The sequence below is a fragment of the Coccomyxa subellipsoidea genome (assembly GCF_000258705.1).
Source record: "Coccomyxa subellipsoidea C-169, whole genome shotgun sequence".
NCBI classification, from domain to species: domain Eukaryota; kingdom Viridiplantae; phylum Chlorophyta; class Trebouxiophyceae; family Coccomyxaceae; genus Coccomyxa; species Coccomyxa subellipsoidea.
In genome coordinates, this window is record NW_005178034.1 from 1,289,502 (window position 1) to 1,312,398 (window position 22,897).

General features: G+C 50.5%; 8 protein-coding genes across 8 annotated transcripts; 5 read left to right on the forward strand and 3 right to left on the reverse strand.

Annotated features, from left to right (window-relative positions):
* Nucleotides 1–1,049: 1,049 nt before the first annotated feature.
* On the forward strand, nucleotides 1,050–3,823 carry COCSUDRAFT_66400 (DUF547-domain-containing protein; the record flags this gene model as incomplete). The annotated part of the gene is made up of 11 exons (XM_005647283.1): nucleotides 1,050–1,213; nucleotides 1,292–1,512; nucleotides 1,603–1,740; nucleotides 1,868–1,980; nucleotides 2,104–2,250; nucleotides 2,341–2,452; nucleotides 2,537–2,746; nucleotides 2,858–3,082; nucleotides 3,216–3,287; nucleotides 3,418–3,484; nucleotides 3,603–3,823. The coding sequence occupies exons 1-11, from the start codon at nucleotides 1,054–1,056 to the stop codon at nucleotides 3,821–3,823; spliced, it is 1,686 nt and encodes a 561-aa protein (XP_005647340.1). The 5' UTR covers nucleotides 1,050–1,053.
* Nucleotides 3,824–4,127: 304 nt separating this feature from the next.
* On the reverse strand, nucleotides 4,128–5,296 carry COCSUDRAFT_16087 (cyclophilin; the record flags this gene model as incomplete). Its single annotated transcript, XM_005647284.1, has 6 exons — nucleotides 4,128–4,246; nucleotides 4,406–4,467; nucleotides 4,550–4,629; nucleotides 4,848–4,910; nucleotides 5,017–5,057; nucleotides 5,125–5,296. Coding segments are annotated over 6 exons (537 nt in total), but the record flags the coding sequence as incomplete, so codon positions are not given.
* Nucleotides 5,297–5,885: 589 nt separating this feature from the next.
* On the reverse strand, nucleotides 5,886–9,032 carry COCSUDRAFT_53663 (glutathione reductase; the record flags this gene model as incomplete). The annotated part of the gene is made up of 11 exons (XM_005647285.1): nucleotides 5,886–6,691; nucleotides 6,789–6,974; nucleotides 7,095–7,286; nucleotides 7,403–7,532; nucleotides 7,648–7,731; nucleotides 7,835–7,998; nucleotides 8,101–8,234; nucleotides 8,359–8,428; nucleotides 8,544–8,640; nucleotides 8,732–8,776; nucleotides 8,863–9,032. The coding sequence occupies 11 exons, from the start codon at nucleotides 9,030–9,032 to the stop codon at nucleotides 6,503–6,505; spliced, it is 1,461 nt and encodes a 486-aa protein (XP_005647342.1). The 3' UTR covers nucleotides 5,886–6,502.
* A 220-nt stretch (nucleotides 9,033–9,252) lies between these two features.
* Nucleotides 9,253–11,369, forward strand: COCSUDRAFT_66402 (hypothetical protein). The gene is made up of 7 exons (XM_005647286.1): nucleotides 9,253–9,432; nucleotides 9,509–9,587; nucleotides 9,671–9,757; nucleotides 9,841–9,982; nucleotides 10,159–10,329; nucleotides 10,489–10,630; nucleotides 10,746–11,369. The coding sequence occupies exons 1-7, from the start codon at nucleotides 9,405–9,407 to the stop codon at nucleotides 10,826–10,828; spliced, it is 732 nt and encodes a 243-aa protein (XP_005647343.1). The 5' UTR covers nucleotides 9,253–9,404; the 3' UTR covers nucleotides 10,829–11,369.
* Nucleotides 11,370–11,932: 563 nt separating this feature from the next.
* On the reverse strand, nucleotides 11,933–13,669 carry COCSUDRAFT_29409 (hypothetical protein; the record flags this gene model as incomplete). The annotated part of the gene is made up of 6 exons (XM_005647287.1): nucleotides 13,495–13,669; nucleotides 13,203–13,295; nucleotides 12,967–13,093; nucleotides 12,598–12,860; nucleotides 12,243–12,466; nucleotides 11,933–12,041 (listed from the first exon to the last, which is right to left on the reverse strand). Exons 1-6 carry the CDS (start codon nucleotides 13,663–13,665, stop codon nucleotides 11,933–11,935), a joined length of 987 nt encoding a protein of 328 aa, XP_005647344.1. The 5' UTR covers nucleotides 13,666–13,669.
* A 300-nt stretch (nucleotides 13,670–13,969) lies between these two features.
* Nucleotides 13,970–15,349, forward strand: COCSUDRAFT_53665 (hypothetical protein). Its single transcript, XM_005647288.1, has 7 exons — nucleotides 13,970–14,056; nucleotides 14,144–14,206; nucleotides 14,327–14,355; nucleotides 14,446–14,526; nucleotides 14,605–14,642; nucleotides 14,754–14,870; nucleotides 15,026–15,349. The coding sequence occupies exons 3-7, from the start codon at nucleotides 14,340–14,342 to the stop codon at nucleotides 15,065–15,067; spliced, it is 294 nt and encodes a 97-aa protein (XP_005647345.1). The 5' UTR covers nucleotides 13,970–14,056; nucleotides 14,144–14,206; nucleotides 14,327–14,339; the 3' UTR covers nucleotides 15,068–15,349.
* A 1,264-nt stretch (nucleotides 15,350–16,613) lies between these two features.
* Nucleotides 16,614–19,351, forward strand: COCSUDRAFT_29412 (hypothetical protein; the record flags this gene model as incomplete). Its single annotated transcript, XM_005647289.1, has 10 exons — nucleotides 16,614–16,704; nucleotides 16,837–16,863; nucleotides 16,943–17,111; nucleotides 17,220–17,358; nucleotides 17,458–17,664; nucleotides 17,770–17,901; nucleotides 18,089–18,232; nucleotides 18,380–18,526; nucleotides 18,630–18,785; nucleotides 18,920–19,351. Exons 2-10 carry the CDS (start codon nucleotides 16,845–16,847, stop codon nucleotides 19,349–19,351), a joined length of 1,545 nt encoding a protein of 514 aa, XP_005647346.1. The 5' UTR covers nucleotides 16,614–16,704; nucleotides 16,837–16,844.
* An 821-nt stretch (nucleotides 19,352–20,172) lies between these two features.
* Nucleotides 20,173–22,430, forward strand: COCSUDRAFT_33395 (hypothetical protein). The gene is made up of 6 exons (XM_005647290.1): nucleotides 20,173–20,304; nucleotides 20,601–20,829; nucleotides 20,962–21,204; nucleotides 21,341–21,505; nucleotides 21,666–21,753; nucleotides 21,866–22,430. Exons 2-6 carry the CDS (start codon nucleotides 20,602–20,604, stop codon nucleotides 21,880–21,882), a joined length of 741 nt encoding a protein of 246 aa, XP_005647347.1. The 5' UTR covers nucleotides 20,173–20,304; nucleotide 20,601; the 3' UTR covers nucleotides 21,883–22,430.
* The last annotated feature ends 467 nt before the right edge of the window (nucleotides 22,431–22,897 follow it).

Here is a 22,897-nt window from a genome sequence, read left to right on the forward strand (position 1 = left end):
AAGCCGAGTCTCTGGTGGACAAGTATGCAGAATCAATGAGTGCAGAGCCTGCGGTGTCTCTGTCAGACATTTTCACAGCACGGCAAGGTGAGAATGACTGGTGCAGGGTCTGCTTTTCATACCGGTATAAATTTGGTGTGGAGAGCATGAGTTTAACTTTGCCCTGTTTGTGGGGCAGCGGACCTGGTTGCCATGAGCAGCAAATCGACCAGCGGGAACAAATTTGTGGCCAGCGTGAAGCAGCTGAACATTGGTGCGGTGCCCAATCGTGGTGGGATTCCAAGCAATCGTCTGCCTAGCCATGGCCCGCCTGGAAGCTCCGCGCCTGGAAGGGAGTTCCACAAGAAATGTAGGCTAAAATGAAAAGAGACAAGAGAGGTGAAAAGTACAATTGAGATAACACATCATACGAGCTCAGCTAGGCTAGGCTACAACCTTCTGTAGCACGCGTTTGGCAATGGAATAGAAAACAACACCCTCAGGAACACGCATGCAGGAATCTAACAGGTTTCAAACAAGTCGTGAACTTCCCTTTAAATGTGGCACCCTCCTTGTGACATGCATGTTGTGATTCAACATGTCATGACTTATCAGTACTCCTGGCTGAATGAAGCCCAGAGGACAAGCCGATGAGCTGTCCAGTAGTTGCCTGCCTGCAGTGCAGCCTCTACAACATAACTGAGTCATGCCTTAAGTCACTAATCTAGTACTACTAGCTGGTAGTAGTTCTATAGTAGCTCTACAGGCGCCTCACATGAGCCTGCCTGCCAGGCATATATAGGCAGTACCTGGCATGCATGCGCATCACTTGAAAGGATCTTTCCTGTCACATGTGTTGCGGTCATAGTACGGGATGTATACATGATTGACAGGAGGACATTGTGGAGAAGGATGTCCTGTGTGCCCTCAGTCCTACCATGAAACTCGAACCCACTCAGTGGGTCAAGGAGATAGCTTCCCCCTGATCGGAAGCTACAAATCATCATCCTGATCTGTCCCACCCTGTTCAAGCCAGAGCTCCTTGAGTTGGTCAGGAATGGGCAATTTTTCAGCATGTCTTTGACGGCTCCTGTTGGCCGGACAATTCTTACGCTGGGCAGGAGATCTTGTCCCTGCACTTTTACACCAAAGCGTGCACATAGGAGTCTTGGACTGTATTGCTCTCCGTCACTGGCACCCTTTCGCCCAAAAAGATTTCGGGAGGTGTTTGCAGGTACTGAGGATTTGCTGGATGTTGTGATTTTTGATGTGCTTGAGCCAGTCCATGTCACCACCAATGGTGGCACTCCAGGTTCACGACTACGGATGCACCTTAGGAAAGCATCAACCATCATGAGTGCAGCTTCATCTACAGAGATAGCAATTATCACAACCGTTGGATGCCCATACTGCAAGAAAAGCAAGGAGGCACTGCGCAACGCTGGACTGGCTTACAAGGAATTTGAGTTGTCCACTGACCTTGAAGCGTTGAGGAAGGTCAAAGAAATCACTAAAAGAGCAACCGTTCCTCAGGTATACAGTAGTTTGTGCTGGCCCACTGCATGCTGGCCTAATGCTCTTCACAGAACAATCAGCTTTGGACCTGGGTCTACTGTGCGACAGGTCTTCATTGGAGGAACATTCATTGGAGGCTCGGAGGAGCTTATATCTCTTATAGACCAAGGAAAGATACAGCAGGTCTTGGAAGAAAATTTGGACCGACCAGGACTTCCAGACTCCCTGAGAGGCATTGAGTCACAGGTGTGCTTTTTCAGTAGATGGCAGTCTCACGTGCCAGGTGTGATTCGGAACTGTAGATCCAACATCATAGGGTGCCATGACCATCACACAATCAGACCAGCCCTAATGCTCTGTGATGGACATGCAGGGACAAAGCAGAGCATTGGTTCCTGGAGGACTGGACAAGGAAGAATATGACAGACTGCGACAACTGGCGCAGATCCTGCGTCAGAAGCACAAAGATGAATTGAAACAATCAAGGTCTGCATCTCCTGTACTTCTTCAAGTGGGATTGAGTGGAAACCATCCCACTTTCTACCATTGTGCTTTTTCAGGCGGCTTCTCAATTTGCATATGGATTGATGAGTGCTTCTGTCGGGCCAGGACTTTCACCCTGGCTGAAATGTCACGCTGGTTGGCATTGGAGAAGCAGGCTGAGACCCCGGAAGATGCCAAGCATACTGTGCATAAACTTCTTTCGGCACAGATCATCACCCTCGCAAATGGAGCTGCATGGGACAGCTGGTCAGGGTAAGACAATGGGGTAATTCGCCAGATTCCCTTCATTGCAAAAATGGAAGAGCATTCTCAAGTATTGATGTTACTATTGAGTGCTGGCAGGGCAGGGGAAGAACAAGAATTTGCATTTGTGGCTGACGCCCGGAAACCAACCCTGGGGGAGCCACTCAATGCTCACTTCCAGTGGTATGGAGATGCTCGGAGCCCCTCTGAGGTGAGAGCATCCACATGCAACTTGCAAAGCAGGGCCCTCAAAAATGGATAGGAGCACGAGAGAAACAAAGGATGTATGGCCCAGGTTGGAGAAAACCTGCGGATGAGGATGCTGGCCTTGTATGACAAGCATCTTGCACCCGATGGCCGCGCAGTGGACTACAAGGGCCTCGGGGCAGATCCAGAGTTCACAGATTTCATTGATGCCACTGCTGAGCTCCAGAAGGTCGATGTGTCCCCATTGAGCCGGGAGGAGAGAATGGCGTTCTGGATAAATGTCTACAACATTCTTGTGGTAGCCGTCTTTGCACTTGCCTCCACATATGAGTGTTAGTTCATATGCTTGCACCATCTCTTATCAGCTTCCTCGTGCTGTAGATCTCAGGCCAATTGGTGAATGTCACAGGTGCATGCAATGGTGGAGTTTGGGCCCGCCACAGGGACACTGCAACGCCTGGCATGGTTTGCCAAGATCAATTACGTAGTGTGCGGCCTGCAGTACTCCTCAAATGACATTGAACACGGCGTCCTGCGAGGGAACAAACCAAGCCCGGCCAACCTTCTGTCCCTGCTTGGACTCTCACAGCTGGCTCCGCTGACCTTCAAAAGCAGTGACCCACGTCTTGCACAGGTGTGGCGCCAGTTATTTTGATTAGCAATGCACCATTGCGTGCAGCTTGAAAGCACCCTGCCTTGGTGACAAGATGAAGGCTTGTAGATCCCTTTGACTGGAAAAACGAGGTCAAACTTGTGGATGTGATCAGGTCATTGACCCTCCAGACCCCAGGATACACTTCAGCCTTGTGTGTGGCGCGAAGAGCTGCCCTCCAATAAAGGTGAAGTATTGACGTTGATGCCGGCCTGCAAGAGAATATTTGAGAATGTGGACCACCCTACATTAAGAATCATGGAATACTCCTTGGTATTGTTTCATTCATGAGGGCTGACGACATATCCCTTTTGCAGGTGTACACCCCGGAAGCCTTGGATGATGGCCTTGAGTCTGCGGCCGCATCCTTCATTGAGAGTGAGGGTCTGCCGCTGTATAAGCCCATTGGTCCATGCAGAGTGCACAGCATGCTGCTTATCTGCCACTTGGAACAATGAGCAAATGAGAGATGGGGGGATGAAAATGGTGTGGGGTTGTGCAGGTGAGGTACAGGTGAATGTTGAGGCGCGCAAGCTCGTCCTTAGCAAGATATTCCAATGGTATGGCAAGGACTTTGGCTCAAAAGCAGATCTTGTGGCGCTCCTTGTGCGCCATATGCCCACAGAGCAAAAGAAGCAGCTGGAGGGTCTCCTTGCAAGTGCATCAGCTGAAGAGCTGAAGTTTGAATTCAAGCCTTATGACTGGAGCCAAAATTCCAAGTAGGACATGTACCGTATCAATGCCATTGTGGTAAGCTCGCTGATGCAGGACATCTTGCCAAGTTTTCGGGTCAGCAGCAATCTATCATAGAATGCGCTCAGCAGCTACAGCGCAGCTAAAGCACAACTCAGCGCATGTAAGCAATCTGTGCTGGGTGGCAAGATTCTGTACAAAACTACGCATGATGCGTCTTACAGAACATGAGCTTGGTACAATTATTCACTGCGCGGCTGTATTAAAGTCTGTTCAGAAGATGATCGCTGTCCCATCATCCGTGTTAGACATCGCTGTCCCCGCACACTGGCAATCAGGAAGATGCAGTTGGGATCTCTCCACTGTCAGCAATGATCACTCTCGTTTTGGGCTTGCCGTCCTGGCTGCCCAGAGCCTCAATCTTCTTGACAATGTCATATCCCTCCACCACTGCTCCAAAGCAGGACAGACTTTCAACACATGGGCATGGCAGGTCGATATGAGAGCATTGCAGAAAGCATGCCTGATGCTGACTCGTAAGCAGTGCAAGCACCAAAAAGTTCAATTATAATCGTACATGCAATTGTCTGGAGAATTGTACGAATTTCACACCTTTGCCGAAGACAACGTGGCGCCCATCCAACCAGGATGTTGTAACAGTGGTGATGAAGAACCTGCATTTGCCAAGTATCTGTGAGAGGAGGTTTTCTGGAAAGTGGCCAACAGTGATTGAACATGCAAGGGCTCAGGACTTACTGAGATCCATTAGAGTTGGGCCCCGAATTTGCCATTGAGAGGATCCCAGGGCCCGTGTGCTTCAGGGAGAAGTTCTCATCCTGCAGGGCACATTAAGATATGGAGAACTGCTGATTACAACATGACAAGCAGCCCAGGCGTTGCTCCTGACAATCAAAGAATTTGTGGGTGGTGTTGCCTAGCATCAGTAAGGCCAAGGAAGCATTTCTGCTATGAAAGCTTTCAAGTGGTGCTGCAGTGTGATCTTCACAGCTTTGCAAAGCATTGCATATCAGTACAGGTTGATGTTGAATCACACCTCAAACTTGTTTCCATAGATCGATTCTCCGCCCATGCCATTGCCGTCTGTCAGGTCGCCACCCTGCAGTGGCAATCCAGTCGACATTGAGCAAGGAGGGTGGATCCGTTGGTGGCCATAGGAGCAGTATGGGCACATTTGGATCTGTCCGTCACATGAATTTGCCCACCTGGATCATGAAATTGGGAATAATCCTATGGAAGGAGACACCTGCACAAGACAATCACAAGCTTGTTGCAGGTCTCTGAGCACGAAGATGAGATTCAACAGATCAGACTTTGTGAAAGGGCGTTGCCTTTGTAATGCAGGGGCTTCCCCTTCTTGCCAATTCCCTTGTCTCCAACGCACAGGCTCCTGAAGTTCTCTGCAGTTTTTGGGACGGCGTTGCCAAAGAGGCCGATCACAATGCGGCCGGCAGGTTCGTCACCAATTTGAATGTCGAAGTACACCTATCACGCAGCGCACAACTTGGTGTACATTTTTGATGGTGATCTGCATGTCTGATCAGAAAGGAATTTATCAATAAGATATGGTGACGCATTCACATTGGACACCAATAATAATTTAGAAAAGATTTCCACGATTCAAAAGTCAAAGCAGGCAGGAAATCGCAATTTCGCTTTGCCTTGATCATCACATCTTATAAACTTGCCTTGCTGGTAATTGTCTCCAGATCTTTCTTCTTCTTTGCTTCCACGCAGAAAGCAAGCAAAACGATAGCGCACAGCGCTAAGAAAGCCAGGCGAGCCATGCCTATCCTGTAAAACATATCTTTGTCAAATTAAAAATACTATTCAGGCGCAGCAGTGGACAACAGATCTAGGTATCTAGTATGATCACTGTGAACGTACCCCTTTCTCTCTCTCTACAATTTGATGACTTCCTTCGAAGAGAATATAATCCTTTGATCGTTTAGAATGGAGAAATTCGGCGTGCGAGTCTGGACCGCAGCAGCGGCCGTCGGTGAGAGGGGGGCCTCATGTCAGACCCAGAAGTTCTTTTGCGTCAATTTTGGGGGAATGGAAGCACTATAGTATTGAATGCCAATATTTACATCTCTAATTGAACACCACCAGCACAATTTCAATACCAATACTTGGCAGCCATGTTCCTAGACCACGTGGGTGCACCGACTGCATGCATGCGCACTGCAATTGGTAGTGGCTCGGTGTAGCATGTGCCGCTCACGCTGCTACAGAAGACATGTACAACGCGCATGTAGAATAGAAGATGCCAATGGTCAATGCTTGACAATAACTTTATGCCAATGACACAGTCCCTGCAGGCGAAAACGTCCTCTTGACAGCCAGCCCTTTGACTGCTACTATGACTGATCACCACAATTTTTTAGACCATTATGCCCCAAGGACAAAACTCTGCTTGATTTGACATGATAGCATGCAGCACTTGCCAGGGCCACGCAAGAAAGCATTCCAAACCTTAATGCACGAATGTCAAGTACTTGCAGACAATGACGAACCTGAATTCAAATGCAGTAAGAAATTGCAGAAATTACATACATTAACTCACAACTGAATGTTGACAGGTGCAGGATCCTGTTCAAAAAGAATATGGGCTGCGGCTGCGAGGCTGGAGCTTGGGTTCGGCCGGACAAATGAAGCTTCCTTGAGGCCTGTGGACCACATGCAGTGGCATCATGAGGACGCGCCTTGGCCCTGGACCCGTCTGGCCCTGGTGCGCATGCTGACCCACTCTTCTGCTGCAGTGGGATGGATGCCAACTGTCGAGTCAAAGTGGGACTTCTTGGCACCCGCCTTAAGCGCAATGGCAATGCCCTGCATGATCTCTGCCGAGTCGGGGCCGACCATGTGTGCTCCCAACACCTGCAGACCATCCAAGGACCTCAGACTGTTGCAGCAGACTCACAAGTAGCACGGCAAAATGTGTGCTGACTGGGAGGGTCCTGGGAAGGAAGCCCACCTGGTCTGTCTGCGCATGGACAATGAGCTTCATGAAGGTCCGCTCATCCCTCAAAGAGATGGTGTTCTTCATGGGCTTAAACTTGGACACGTACACATCAATGTCCCCGGAGCATTTTGCAACAGCCTCCTCCTCCGTATAGCCAACGTATGCCAGCGGTGGCTGCACGAAGCAGGCTGAGGGGACCTGCCACAGGCACGCATGCTTCAGGCATGCAGATCTGCATCAATTGTCTCTTTTCTTCTGAAGACAATGCGGGGTTTTTGCATGCCACGAGTTCTCAGTGCCAGGATCAAGAACGAGCACCGTGCGGTAGTCTGGAGGCGTCGGCTTGTTTCCAAAGACAGTCGCTGCAAAGGCCATGCCTTCCATGATTGCCACAGGCGTCAAGGCAAGCCTGTTTGTCACGTCTCCAATGGCGTAGATGTTGGGGATGTTTGTGCGCGAGTATTCATCCACCTGAATCCCTTCCCTGGCATCCAGCTTTACACCAACTCCCTAGGTGCACAGACGAGCCTCACAACTTGCTGTTTACATTACCTGACACTTTATGCATGCGCGGTATAGATTTGACATGAGCATCTGAGCATTGGAGCTCGTCCAATGGCTCGCACCTCCAACCCGATGCCGTGCGTGTTTGGTTTGCGTCCAGTGCCAAACATGACCAGCCCAGTCTTGATTGAGGACTCTGTGTCTCCAGACTTGTAGTGTACAGTGAAGGTCCCGTCCTCGTTCTTCTCAATCCTGTGGACGCCAACTGATTTGAGAGATCGCGCCAGATATTGAGTGTTTGATAAGACACTGCAGGTCAGGACAGGACTGTCAGGACAGGAATGATACACCCCTGGAATTGACATACCTTGTGGGACTTGTGTTGGGGTACAGATGCATGCCGCGGCCCTTCAGATCCTCTGCCACTTGACCTCTGCACTCCTCATCAAATCTGTGCCCCAGGCACACCACAGTGAGAGATTCAGCCATAACAAAAAAAAAGACGCATCACCATCCCATGCCGAGTGACACAAAGGGATGAGCATGACTCTCACCCTGTCAGTGGCAGTGGCTTCCTGTACATGAGGTGCACATCCGCCCCAAAGCCCCTGTAGATGCTGGAGAACTCCACAGAGATGTACCCGGCACCCACGATCACGATGCTGTTCTTTGGGATCTCATCCAGCACGAGGGCATCATCAGATGTGATGGCATGCTCCTGCATCGGCATTGCCACAGTGTCAGCACAAGATTGCGTGGCAGACATCGTGTTGAAACAGTCCAGTGTCTCAGTTCAGAAGGCTCTGCAAAGGGTTGTCACCGAGCCGGGGATAGGTGCCTTCACAGGCTTCCCTCCTGTGGCCATCAGGATGTGCTTGGTGCGGAGCGTACGCTTTCCGCCATTGGCCAGCTCCACCTCAACCGTGTTGGCATTTAGCAGCTTCCCACGCCCCTCTATTGTCAGCATAGCATCATGATGTTACAAAGGAAGCTTTAATGATGACTTGCACGACTTTCCAGCATCTGCTCTTCAATTTGCTTCACTGCTCTACTAAGATGATAGCTGAGGGATTTGTACCAATGAGCTCCACTCCAGCATTCTTCAGAAGCTTGTTGTAGACGCCATTCAGACGCTGCACCTCCTTTCCCTGTTGCAGTTTTGAAAGAGCATGAACGGCAGAAAGGTTTTCTGCATGAGCTTGGGAGAGGAGCAGTCTTCAACAAGACCATGCAACCGCCAAGGAGCACTGAGACACTCCTTACCTTCTTTTCAATCAGGGACTTTAAGTCATGTGAAGGCATTCCGTCGATTGCCCAACCAAAGCCAGCAGCATCGCGAAACTCTTCTGAAAAGGACGACCTGGACAAGAGAGTGCAATTCCGAATAGGTCAGCACGTCCGTAGCTGGATGGTGCACAGTCTCGCGCTGATGAGGTGAAATAAGCACTCACCCGTACACAAGGAGCTTCTTTGGCACACATCCCCTGATCACGCACCTACGCGACACACACAAGCTTAATCAATAAACTTCTTGAGATATTACGACACAATCACAGGAATGGACATTGGGACTCCAACTTACGTTCCTCCAGCCCCTCCCACGAAATCACTGGACACGAAACCAAAGGGAAGCTCAACACATGCAACTTTGGCCCCGTAGTGCTGAGCACTGATCCTACTGGCTCGTACTCCACCAGACCCTGCCCCAATTGTCACGAGATCATACTCGAAATCAGCTGGAGGAGCTGTCATCTTGTGGCAACAAGGGTAAAATCTGATTCCTCAGAAGGCGCAGTCCTGCAAATCTGAGAAGGTGCAGAGATAATCGGAAGTGCATGCTTCTCCATCCTCCTCGTTGCCCAAATGTCCTGCCCACCTGCCTTCGAAGGAATTCCTGGGCTGCCCAACTGGCAGCCGGATTCCGACACTGTTCCTCAACGATTCAGCCATTGTACTTCAGCATTTCTTCAGTGAAGGCCACAACACCCACAACAATCTTTTGAGAGTTAGCTAAAGAGAGCAAAGGTTATTACCACCGAAGGGCAGACGCGACACCCGTAATTGCAGTGGCTGCTGTTTACTAGATTCCTGTGAAGGGCACAGCGAATCCACAAATCAGACAGGATGCCCAAGAGCAAAAGAAACAAGATCGGTGCGCAAATGCAATTTTATTTGTCCTGGGGTATTGTCCGGGATCTGAAACTAACACCCCTGTTTGGCACCTGCAGTCCCTCTCACAAAGGTGAAGAAGAAAACGAAGGAGTGGAAAGAGGGCATCATTACAAGCGTCAGGAACTTCGTAGACCAGTACGTCTCGTTCATGCAATGGAATGGGATCTGTGCCTATACCAATCAAACAGCTTGACTTAAGTGTACAGCGTGCTCTGTAGGTACCCTAGCATCTACTTGATAAAATATGAAAACATGAGAAATGACAAATTCAAGGAATTGAGGGAGGAGAAACTTGATACCAGCAGGTGTGCGCTGACCCATGACCAGGCGCTTTCTTTTGCTCCTACCTGAAGTAACAGAAACAACAGCAACGGGTGAGTGTGTGCAGGTTTTGCCTGGCTTCCAACAAGGTCTTGAGGGTGGCGTTGGGCCATGATGAGACAGATGAGTATCGCAAGAACCTTGCCCTACTCTCCGACGAAATTACTGGGAGTGTTGGGCTCTTCTTCACACAGCTGCCTCATGACCAGGTAGAGGAGTTCCTCCTGCTGCTCCCAAGACACATCCCATACAAACCCCTGAGAGGACGCAGTGCCTCAAAAAGCTACATTCATGGTTGCACACCTCTCTACTGCTCTCTACTACATGGTGTGTAGTTCCTCTGAAATCTCAAATGTCTTATTTCTCTGACGGCTTGGTGCGGCAGGTGCTGACACTCTTCGAGGAGTTTGAAGAGCTGGACTATGCGCGGGCGGGAAGCAGGGCAACAGAGGACTTTGAGCTGGTGGCTGGGCCGCTGAATGGGCCATTGGGACCTCTGCCACACACTGTGGAACCTCTGCTGCGCAAGTATGGCCTGCCCACCAAGCTGAACAAGGTACAGCGGAGGCTGCACTCTGGTCTGATGAGTGTGAACATCTTTTTGCGCTCAAGAATTCAGTCTGCCATTTGAGCTGCCTGCCTCTCATCCTGCGCTGCATCTCTCTGCCCCAAGCTGTGGTTGGATCCTAATTGATACCTCTCCTTACCCCTTCAGGGTGTGGTCGAACTCGTCTCAGACGTCACTGTCTGCAGAGCTGGTGACATGCTGACGCCCAACCAAGCTGCCTTGCTGCGTGTCTTCGAGATCAAGATGGCAGCCTTCCGCATGTACCCAATTGGCCACTGGCACGCTGAAGGTAAGCAGCGACGCATGCTGCCTTATCAAGTTTGCTTAGTACATTTGCCCTTGTTTGGATCGTCAATTTGGAAAAGGTAAAAAGCGTGCCTGAAGCTGTGTGCTCTCTCCTGCAGACCAGATGTATCACGAGATACCCCAACCAGCTCAGGAGCATCCGATAGGCATTGAAGGGGAGGAAGAGCATTTTTCTGATTGAGAAGTGGTGAAGAGCTCTTCCCTTCAGGCATTTTCTTGCAGCTTGGTGGGGTGGGAAAGAGGTCACTTCTTGTTGTTTTGTGAGGGGTTCCTCCCCAACTTCATGAATATCTAGAAAAGCATGATTGCCTGTTGTTGAGTCTGGGGCCAGCCCTAGGGGCTGTTCAGCACCACTAGGTGTCACACAACCAACTTCATGTGTTCATGAGCAGCTCTACCTCACTTGTGGGTGTCCATGCTGGTGCCGATGGATCAGATATCGATATCCTGGAGTTGCACTTGTTCACGCAATCCTGACTGATTTTGCTATCTTCTTGTCAACGGTTGCATATGTGATGATTTGTTTGAGGCCACATGGAGTAGCCATGGATCTTTGGTTCTTCTCAGAAATAAAGTGCATCTCTCCGCACCCCTCAGGCTGAAGCACCATGACGATGGAGTGTAGATCAAAGTAGATCGCCTGGGTTATCATGACGGAGGTGCTGATCAGCGCCTAAAAGGATGACAAGCAAGCTTGCAGCTCCTGAAATGGACTGTGTTGTAAGCCCTCTTTGGCGTCGTCACAGATCAAGGCATGCAGGAGTCAAGTGTATTTGTGTTGATTTGTGCCAGCAGCAGTCCCATTGATGAGAGCACTAAAACCATATTATTTCATATACAATATGCAGGAAAATCCCAATGTTTGCTTGGCAATCTGTCGGGTATTGGTAAGCTCAAGGCGATGACATTGAAAGTAACAGTAACACTGATGGTGGTTCTTGAGAGCCTCAAGATATTCCATCTCCTATACAATGTGGTACTGCTGAAACTCAACTTGGGGATTCTCAAACTTGATTGAATCGACCCACCAGCAAAATACAAAGAGTCTCCTCACAGATCAGCTTCACCACCCTCTGAAAGTCGTGACATGATATCAGGAATAATATACAAGTACAGCACAACTCATATTGGCAGTAAACAAGCACTCTGCCAAGATACCTATTGCTGCAGGTTTGCACGTGCTGCTAGCCTCTTTGGACAAGGTCTGAGTCAAAAATGTACAGAAGGTTCTTCAGAAGATGCATGCTCACTCTCTCACAGACCTTTCTTCTCCTAGCTGAATAGCTTAAGGAGGCAGATAGCCCAGACCTGCGTCCCTCTCTTCAAGCATCATGCTTTGCTCCATGTCAAACCGAACCTCCAGTGTCCGCAGCCCATATCCAACACACATGAGCCTGCAAAGTGCATGATTCTCAGAAAAGGGTGCAACCTTCATAAGAGCTCTGCCCCGCTCCATTTGACAGGCTACAAACAGTGAGTGAATTCCTGCAATGCGTCCAGAAAGGTGCATTCTCACTGCACTATCCAGGAGCATCCACAACCACACGTGGAAAATAGAAAGTGTGGGGGGTCCACCACAGCAGACCGGGACACACCAGAACAACAGCCGAGCGAGCTCCACTGCATTGCTCTGGCTGGGGATGCGGCGCAGCTCCTCGTCATCGGAGGACCCCAGCAGGCGGTGTATGAAGGCATTCATGGCCTCCATGATGTCCTCTCCTGCACATGCTGTCAGCTGCCCCAGCGCCTTGGTGTCCAGGCACTTGAGGTAGTCCAACAGCTCGTTGGTTGTCGTCCCCTGATATTGCCGCATCATTACCTGCAGGAAGAGCCAGAAACATCTTTCCATCATGGATCCCCACAATCACGATGCTTCTGGTGTGTCACAGCACCCTCCACTATTTATTGGACGTCAATTTGCACACGCATCGCACTTTTTTCTCATGTTACCTGTTTTCGTAGAGCTGCGACCTCGTTCTCTAGCATTGTTATGTATTCAGCCGCCGGCACGGATGTGGCTCCATGCTCATTGTGCCACCTCAACACTTCCCCCTGCACCTTCGTCTTCTGACTGCCCTCTGCGAATCCATCCCACAAGGGAGAACCACCTGGTGTGGAGGCACTCTCAGACACAGATGGGAGTATTGTTCCATCCGCATCGTCCATGCTCCTCTGCAGATCCAGTCTGTACTGTGCATTCCTGAAGAGATAGCCTGCGCTCCACACATGTAGCCCCAAATGAAACAATGTAGCAGCAGGTAGTCTGTGCTGTACATCAGCAAGGACAAACATGATTATGTGTGGGCAGCAAGAGCGCACCCGTCATGATGACACTGAACATCAGCTGCGCCAAAGACTCTCCCACAGTGGACACAGTGACGTCGAACAAATGTGGAGGTAGCACCCCAACCATGTTTGAAATGGTTGTCCTCATGGCATCCACAACCTGCGAAGGGCACGATCCATGCCTCATGCAGTTTGTCTCGCAGCTCAGAGTGCAAGGACAAATCTGCTTGCCAAAGAGGAGCGATGTACCACTATCTGAGAGGTCGCACCTGAGCAGGTGCGTGCTCTGCAAACTGTTCCATGATCTGAGGCTCAACTTTCTGCACATAATTCAAGAGGAAACGCCTCCTGTCTTCAGATACCTGCAATGCGAAATGCAGCTCAAACTAGTGCTCCTCTTTGCTTGATATGACCGGGTCTTCCCCAGCTGGCTCATAGTAAATACATGCATGCACTGTTCTCCCACTCACAAAGTATGTTCGGCAATGTCGATTTGTGACACTGATCTGAATCCAGCTATTAAAGACTAGATCGGCTAAGTGCCTGAAAGCAGTGCCAGACCTGGCAGTCCACTGAACATTGCGCGTGTACTCGCAGGGACCGGCGCCTTTTGAGCGCTCTCTGTGCACGTAATTGAGCTGCTGCAACTAGGATCCTTTCTTGAAGAGTTGCAGGCAGGACACTCCTGCAGAACTGCCCCACGCTCAAGGCCTTGGATGTGAAGCCTGTCATCTCCGGGGAACACCAGCACCACCCGTACACACCGCTGCTGGATCACTAGTAATCGAGGAAACCGTCAGCATAGCATGGGGTCCCTCGAAGTCACGAGGAGAAGGTGGATAGCGTGTGAGGTCGCTTCCAGAGCCTGTAGGGTTTCTAGCCTCAGAGGGTTCAGGAAAAGGGATATGGGCAAGGCCATGTCAAGAATTGCGAAGACATTAAGCTGTACCGTTGCGAGAGCTCGCATCCCTTTTGCTTGATGTGTCCTGTATAACCATTGTGAGCTCTTAATACATTGTGGCATGGCCCTTGTGAAGTTCTTGAAGGAAACTTACAAACGCGACTCAGTGCTCGATGCTTTGAAGGCTGGAGGCTGGAAGGCCTTCTTGGATGGCACATTAGCGTAAGGAATTGGCTGTTGTGCTCCTCCATTGGAATCTTGTTGTGGCTCCGTCTGTATTTTGTTGAGGTCTGGTCTGCCACTGTGCAGGCAGGCAACTTTTGTGCACGGACCCAACGCCACTCTTGTGGGGTCTGATCAGTTTGGAAACAAGTGAGTTGTGACTTATCCTACTTTTTTTATAATTTGCAACATGATCACGTCGTTTTGATTTTAATCAGTCAGGGACACACTGTCTTGGTTTTGAGACCTAACTGTAAGTTGTCTCTTCAGGTATTATGAGCGTATGACAGAGCAATACGGTAAGTGATCATTTGCTGCTGCTGCATCTCTTGCGACAACATCTGTATAAAGAGGCCCGCTATGCTCATGTGCAGCAACTTTGTCTACAGGCCGGCATCGCTGGGTCGTTTTTGGAGATCTCAACTGGCCATCTGGCCAGGAACCCAGCAGTGTCCCACCAGAATGGCATGGTGAGTAAATGGATCCTCTCCTGACAGATCCCATTATGTAAATACACCAGCCTTCTGAATGATCCGCTGCTGGTGCAGGTTGGCTACATTGTATCAGAGACTCCTCGCCCGCCACGGTGTGTACAGCAACAAGCGCAGGGCTTTTGCATCCGCTTACTTTCCCATTAAGCCGTAGTACTGCAAATGCGACGCATGCACTAATGTGAGGTTGATTTGCCTGATTGCAGATGGACGTGGCTTATCCAATATACCATGTACCACACCATGCCAACAAAACTGGCACTCCTTTGTCTTATGCTCCAAAGGGCGCATGGCAGAACTCGAGCAAACGCAACTGGAAGAAGGTGAGTGCGATTGTGGGAGAATTGCATACTTATTGTGCACCCTTCTAGAGAGAATGCATAAGTTCAGCATTGTTTCCAGGTCCTGTGCTTGTCCAGCTTTCGCCTCAGGTAGTCCCCTTGTCCTTGCTCATCATCGACTTGACTGTTTGCTACAGGTACACGTATGGGATCCTGCATCTGCGGCCACATCTGCTTAGCTCACGCGCCCGCCTGCTTCAGTGAAGCCCATGAGATCAAATGAAGTGGCACAGTGTGCCGCACACCATGAGTGCAGCTATCTGTTTCAGCCCAGCGTTTACGAATGTCGCTGTGTTCAAATTTTACCTAGACCTGAGCTGTTGTGCCCCTGAAACGCTCAGAAGCACCAAGCACCAATGCTACGGAGAGCCTATCTTTGACCAAAAGTTTTTCAAGTTGGAGTCATGTAGGAGCTACTCAGCCACTCATCAACCTTGCAATGATGATGATGCCCATTTAGCCTTTCTTGACAATGATGTGAAGGTCTGCTAGCGACTGGTAATTGCAGATGGAACTCAAGATGGAGGTCACTATCTAATGGCCATGGCATTAATTCCTGTGCTGAACAAGGGCCATGGCAGTGGTGCCTGCGCTGAATTTACTGGTTCCGGTACCAGTGCACTAAGGCCGGCCGGCATCATCTTGATTCGTCAGATGTGCATGCTCCCTCTGAGCACGCGCGCGCGCCTTGCATCAAACTGCATGGACTCCAGGTTTCGGAATTCTGCCCATTTATGCTGAGCAGTACATACTGTCACAATCGCAAAGTAGTCTTGCTGTCGAGCGTAGGCTTCAGCCCAGGATCAGCCTACGCCTCAGGCGCCTGAGGACATGATAATGGCCAGTCCCTAGGTGAAAGCAAATCTGCTGGTCATCTAGATTGCCATGCATCATCTGACGTTTCCAAATGTCATAATGATGCATGATGCTGGGCATAGAGCCTACATAGAGCCAACGGTCCAGATGTAGCCTACTCCCTGAGGTCCGATGAGTGAGTCGACTGACCGGCTCAGCAGGCTGCAGCTGCCGCGGGAGCGGCTGCTTGACTCGGGGGCGCTGTTTACAGATCTAGATCCTGGCCCAGCTTAAGCTTATTGACAGTCATTGGAAGATTCTCAGCGATGTCTAGGCATGTTTGATCTTGAAAGTGTCACAGGTTGAAGGGCCTGCATGCTTGGTGCCTCTGCAGGTGTAGGCCTATCTAGGCTTCTGCGCATTTTCATGCAATTCTTGGTAGAAACAACGATGCTACGTTGGTAACCAGATTCAGCTCAGCGCAAAAGCCAACAGCGACAGCTTCCCCGAACAATTTAGGAGCCTTTATATGTTGTGGGAAAAGGAAGGAAGAGTCTTGCCAAGAGTGTTGATTAATAGTATTGCAAAGGCCAAGGGTGACCTGCAATTTGCTTCGTTATAAACAGTCAGGACATACTAAAAATCTGGATGCATGTCGATGAGGTATCTTACATTTGGTCGACACCAGAGAAAGGACACCACCCTTTGATCTGTGCAATTAATCTGTAGATCAATATACATTCGAAGGACGCTCTTTCCAGTTTGCAGAGGTTGGTCTGCATGTTGTCAAATACGCTTCGACAAGTGGCGGCAAATCTGGTACATTGGGGGCGCATTCATCAAAATTTACTTCATCAGCAGTGCAGCAGCACGTCAAGTCTAGCTCGGCGTTTGCCTGCTGACACTCTCCCATTCGATTCCTTTCTTCGCAAAAGCTCTGAAAGAGATCTCCCAGGACATGCAGTGGCACCTGCCATACAGAAGTCAGGGGAGCAGAAGGCAGTGTACATTGAGACCTATGGTAATTTCCTGCCTTTTGCGTCTATCATCAGATGATCACCTTCTGTTGATCTACCTACTGTTTGGCACCTGCCCAACCTCAATCAAGACGTGCAACACCCCCTGTCTCAAGTGTGAATATGGCCCGCTGCAGGTTGCCAGATGAACAGCAGTGACACAGGTACGGTCCATTATATTCGCATCTTCTGCAGGCCCGCTGGCAACCACAGCGCACGTGACATCTTCCCTGTGTCCTGCAGAGATACTTCGGGGCATCTTGGCGCAGCATGGCTTCACACGCGCAGATGACCCTGCTGGTGCAGACGTCATCCTGCTCAACACCTGTGCAATCAGGGAGAAAGCTGAGCAGAAGATCTTCTCCCGCCTGGGAGAAATCAAGGCCCTCAAGAAGACCAGAGACAGCGAGCGGTACATGCCTACACCATCTCACAGCAACATCCTGGCAGTTGCTCTTGAAGGCGGCAATCATGCACAGAATATCGCCAAGCATATTCTTGAGCTCTTAAGTCTTTGCAGGATGCCGGTGTGTGTGGGCGTCATTGGGTGCATGGCGGAGAGGCTGAAGGACCAGTTGTTTGAGCAGAAAGTTGTGGATATTGTTGCGGGCCCTGATGCGTTCCGCAGCCTCCCGGGGTTGATACATCTATTCACCCAGGTCACGCTCCCCAAAAAATCTGTCTTGATCTGCATCAGTGGGCCGTTTTGGGTTGGGCGCGGCCATAAATCTGTGTGTTATTTGCAGAGACACATTGAGGGTAGGGATGGAGAAGACAACGACTTGATCAATGTGCAATTGAGCACAGAGGAAACTTATGCGGACGTGAGACCAGTCAGAGAAGTGGGTGCAGTCAGTGCAGCGGTGTCGATCATGAGAGGATGCAACAACATGTGCAGCTTCTGTATTGTGCCCTTCACTCGCGGCCGCGAACGCTCCCGCCCTGCTGCATCCATCCTGGCAGAGGTGCAATCCTCCCGGCAATGTCTGAAATCCATGCCTGGTGTTTTGCAACATGCTGCTAAAAGCTTGCAACAACATCCGAGGCTGATTTCCTTCTGTCCAAAATAGGTGAAGCAGCTGCATGAGGAAGGCTGCAAAGAGGTTCTGTTGCTGGGACAGAATGTGAATTCATATGCAGACCTGAGTGGCAGTGAACGGGCGTCCACTGGCAATGAGGCAAGCACGTCATACTATGCAGAGGTGGGCACTTGCAGTCAGTACCCTTGTTGTACTCCTTATAGTGGGTTCTTGATGGACATGCTCAGCTTACTCATGATTGCCATCAAAGAAAGTGCAGAAGTAGAAGAACTTGAGGACTGAGCGTGTCACCATGCATCAGTGCTTGCTACCAATGATTTCGACTTACACAAAGGTGTGGATGATGCAGGGTTTCAGCTCGGTTTATAAGCCACGCCGTGAAGGTGCTATTCCATTTGGTGAGCTACTGGAAGCAGTTGCCAAAGCTGTTCCTGAGATGCGCATCCGCTTCACCTCTCCACACCCAAAGGACTTCTCGGATGAGGTCCTTCAGGTAATGGCGTCCCATCATTCTCATCTGATAAGAAAATAATGTTCTTGCAATTTCCATCAGCTATGGTCAACAGGAATGAACTCCCCAACGCAGCATTTGTATGAGGATTTTGATGGGTAGTCAGAGAGAGCCTCTGTTGATGCACAGGTTATTGCAAAGCACAGCAACATATGCAAGAACCTCCACATGCCTGCACAATCGGGCAGCACAAGGGTTCTCTCAGGAATGAAGCGAGGGTACACAAGAGAAGCCTATGATGCTCTGGTAGAACGAGCAAGGGCCTTAATGCCAGAGGTCAGGCTCAAGCTCCCTGCTGGAGATCCTGTTGTTGTGCTGCACATCTTGCTCCTGGTATTACATGTTCGAGAACAAATCTTGTTCCATATTGCGCGATCAGATTGCGCTGTCCACGGACATCATAGTGGGCTTCTGTGGAGAGGAGGAAGAGGACCACCAGGGCACCTTGGATCTGCTGCGCACCGCGGGCTATGATCAAGCCTTCCTTTTTGCTTACTCAAAGCGCGACAAGACACACGCAGCGCGCCATCTGCAGGTACTGCACCGCATTGCAAGACAGAATGATGAAGGCTTCTGAGGCGTCTTTCAATTCTTGCCTCTCTATTGCTAGTTGTCGATCGTGCTCTAACAAGATCTTGCGAAATGACAACCCCTCAATTGGACATGCAGGATGACGTTCCCCAGGATGTGAAGATGAGGAGGCTGAACGAGGCCATTCATGTGTACAAGGAAGTGCTGACTGCCCGCAATCAGGCCGAGGTGTCATGCCGGCACCTTGTCTTGGTTGAGGGACCGTCGCGGCGCTCTCCAAGCATCCTCACGGGGCGGACGTGCACGGGCAAGCGGGTGTTCATGTGCGACGAGGAAGTTTCCTCGTCATATGGGCCATCACAACCCAGGAGGTCAGCTGCGCGCATGCAGCCGGGCGACTATGTGGCGGTGGACATCATCTCAGCCACCGGCTCCGCTTTGCAGGCAAAAGCCCTGGGTGTGACCAGTATTGCTGAGTTTGTGGACCTGCATGGGAGCACTGTCGTGAGTGCTCAAGATGCGGCATGCCAGCCGCCGGGGCTTGCTGTTGCTGCTTATGCCGAATGCTAGCATCTGGGTTGTGACCACCATGGTGGCTTGAGAACTTTGATTGAATCGCTGCTTCCACATCTGAAGCAACTGCCGTTTATGTTACAAAAGGGAGTCTGTCTTGGATGTGACTTTGAGGCTGTCACAGTCATGAGATTGTACATGCATTTGTCATGACAGGCAAATCAACTTGATCAAAGCTTAAGTAAAGTTTCTGCAGTGTGAAGCATGAACAACAATTGCCTATGGTGACTTCTCTGGCTCTGGTCCAGCTGGCCATGGCCTGACTAGCCTTCAAAATAGCAAGACACTGAGCCGAGCTTGACGCTGGTGTCTGGCTGACTGCATCATGCTGTTCATTAGCAAATCAAATCAAGGTTGAACCGAGCCCAGGAACATCATTTGAACAGGAGGTCTGTTCCTGCTGACTCTGGGCGAGATTCATGGCCATAATGTATTGCCAATGTGTAATGCCATGATCACCGTTATGATCAGCATTACTCCGAGTTCTTTCATGCGCACGTCGCCGGCCGCAGCTGGCGCAGCACGTGTGCACACTAGGCGCACTCGCGACTCCCTGACTTGGAGTCAGGGCTGTGGGCGCGCCTGACATCCGCCTCGACAGTACTGCGGCAGCGCTGTGTGCGCGCACATCGTGGCAGTGCTCTCAACATGGCAGGCACAGCCTTGAACCTCGGGACTTGGTGGAGCCTTCGGTCCTCATCTTCTGCCAAGCTGGCAAGTCCCCCCGGGGTCCCCCCCTTCATGGGACCTATTCTGGCTTTGCGCCTGGCCCTCTTGGAATTTAACAATCGTGGTGAACATTTCGAGAGACGGTCACCGTTTCCCCGCTCTTGTGAATATTTGTGTTATTTTCGACCTTGTATCACCTGCTGTCCACTGCTTAAAGCACAGCTACGCAGAAGTGCAGGCCGGTGGACCTCGTGGGCGGGGTTTTCGGAGTGACAGCACAGGTATCGTCCTCGTATCTTCGGCATTATCATGAGGATGGACTTGATAGATGCATGATAGTGACAAGATGTATCAATCTAAGCTTCTTATGGGCAAATCGTGTTAGGTCTGTCAAAGAATGGGCCGTTCCTTTTTGAACTCATACAGATTTGGAGTGAGTTTATGTTGAGGCTCTCCTTAGATTCTTGGATGACAAGATGAATTTTGGAGTCGTAACAACGATTATGGTGTTGTTTCTGGCGATGTCGGCGTATTTGCCACCTTCACAGACCTGTGGAAGTGTACACTCTGTTTGCAGGATGAGCGAGCCAACCGTTGCCCCGTTGGACCCTGCAAAGCGCAAAACCAAAACATTCAGCAAGCAAATGTCAAAGACTTTCCAGAAAGGCAAGGATGCCATGAAGAGAGGTCTTCTCACCCCCCGTGGCGCCAGGGCTCAAGAGAAGAGTTCTGCAGAAGGGCCAGTGGGAAAGTCAGCTGTGGCTACTCCCAGCATCCCGAAGGCACCAGTGCCTAGCACAGATCCGGTGAGCCGTGTGCTGTATGAATACCTTTTCAGGTCTTCATGGCCTCTTCTGTATTCACATCGTCCTGCCAGTTCTGCTCCCCCTTTTCAGACTCACAGTCTCACATCATAGATGGCGGGTGTCTCCATGCAGGTGAGCAAATTGAACGATGCTCTTCCTGCCAGCGATCCTGTGGATACCGAGGTAGACTACGTGAAAGCCACAGTCAAGGCAAAGGAAGACAGCTCAACACCAGCAACTGTGGTAGTGGAGCCTGTCAATGATGCTGCTACGCCTGAGCTGACAGGCCCAGCCACTCCAGCACCCATGCCATCTGACAAGGCTGTGCCAGGAGACAAGGACTCCCTGGACTTGGTGCAGGCAGAGCCAGAGTTGGTAAGAAACCAGCCGCTGCCATTCTTGCACACGCGAATGGATACTTTTGTACGTGCTCCATCTTTGATTCCAAAAATGCCATTCTCTTTCCACTTACAACCTTGGTGCAAGCCTGAACGTGCTGATCGCGCCACAGGTCGCGGAGAAGGTACAGCCTGGTTTGGTGGAGGAGAAAGATGCACCTGGAGAGGAGCTCGGTCTTGAGCCGCCCAATGTCAGGGTGACCGTCATGGGCGTGCCCACCGACGATTCCAAGGCTTTTCTGGGGCTGGAGGCCAACAAGGCAGTGTCCTACAAATCGGTGTGACTCGTGCTCTTGTGCCCAAGATCAGGATCCGGAACAACAGTAGGAGATGTGCTGCAGAGCCAAATGGTTATGGGCATCCAAAGCAAAGCAACTGCTTGGCTTACCTCGGATGAAACTTGGTGCTCACTGATGGCACATGCATTTCGTTGTGCAGGAGAAGAACAACCGTGGGGGAGGAAAGAAGGCTATTCTTGGCGCCATCTGCCTTGTCTCTGCGAGCGCGGTTGGCTTTGCAGTGAAAAGTGAGGCCAATGCTCAGGGTCATAGCAATTGACATGAGGAATGCTAATTAGCATGAATCAGTGTTCACACCGATCAGCTGACCCTACCCTGATAAGCTGCTGTGCTTCGTAGGTGCCCTTGCCCGCTGACTTTGGGCGACTTTGGGCTGCTTCTTTGCTGCAGGAGGTGGACAAGCTTCAAAGTCCAGCTGCTTTTGTTGTGTAGGAAATGCATGTGATCTCTATGTTGCCGCATTGTTCTTTCTTTTTGCTATCCCAAAATTTGCTGCGGAGATTTTGGCCAATATTTATCGCCGGGTGATTTTCAAGTGGTGTCCTCTACAGAAGAGGATGTTGATTGAGTACAGCGGCTGTAGCAAGCGCATCATGCAGTATCCGAGATGCAATCAGACGGTGCAAAGTTCTGGCTCCTTCCTAGATGGTACTACCGTAGGTGACCTAGTAGAGCATTGAGCATCTCAGATCCAGGCTGGGTCACACGGCATTGCCAGTTCGTCCACCTTGGATAAGTTTACAGTAGTACTCCCAGGTGGCTGCCATCCAGTTGAGGGATGTAGCATTCCCCTTTTGCCTGTTATTTTTGAAAAGGAACATATGTAACTTACTCTTGAAGAGTGTCCAATTGAATGTGGTTGTACATTCAGCCTGAGTGCTCAGTGCCACTCAGTGAGTGACAACACACCGTGTGACACATACTGTGACAGCTGGCCGCCGGGCCGCCCGGGGTTGGCAACCAGTTGTTGACATGATAATGATGATGGAGCCACTGGCAGCTGGCAGCGCTGGCCCAGCAGCACCGGGTGCTGGTGCTGATGGAGCTACTAGCTAGTAGCTATCACTGTGCGCACTGTGAAAGCACTGCAGGGCAATTAAACAGCAGTGCTATGACTGTTGCCACCAAAACAGAGCATGCTTTTCTGCATCAGTTTTCCTTCATCAAGCCTGACCAGGGTGTCCCAGGTCCCAGCTAGGCTGCCCTGGCCCTACCTATAGGCTGCCCACAGGAATAGCCCTAAAAGGCCCTGGCCCTAAGTAGGGTCCTGCTCCTATGGGAGCTTCCTGTTCATAGAAGAATGGTAGCTTACGTTGCTGTGCAACCTTACATACAATAGGTATTTCCGTGACAAGTGTCCTTTTATGCATG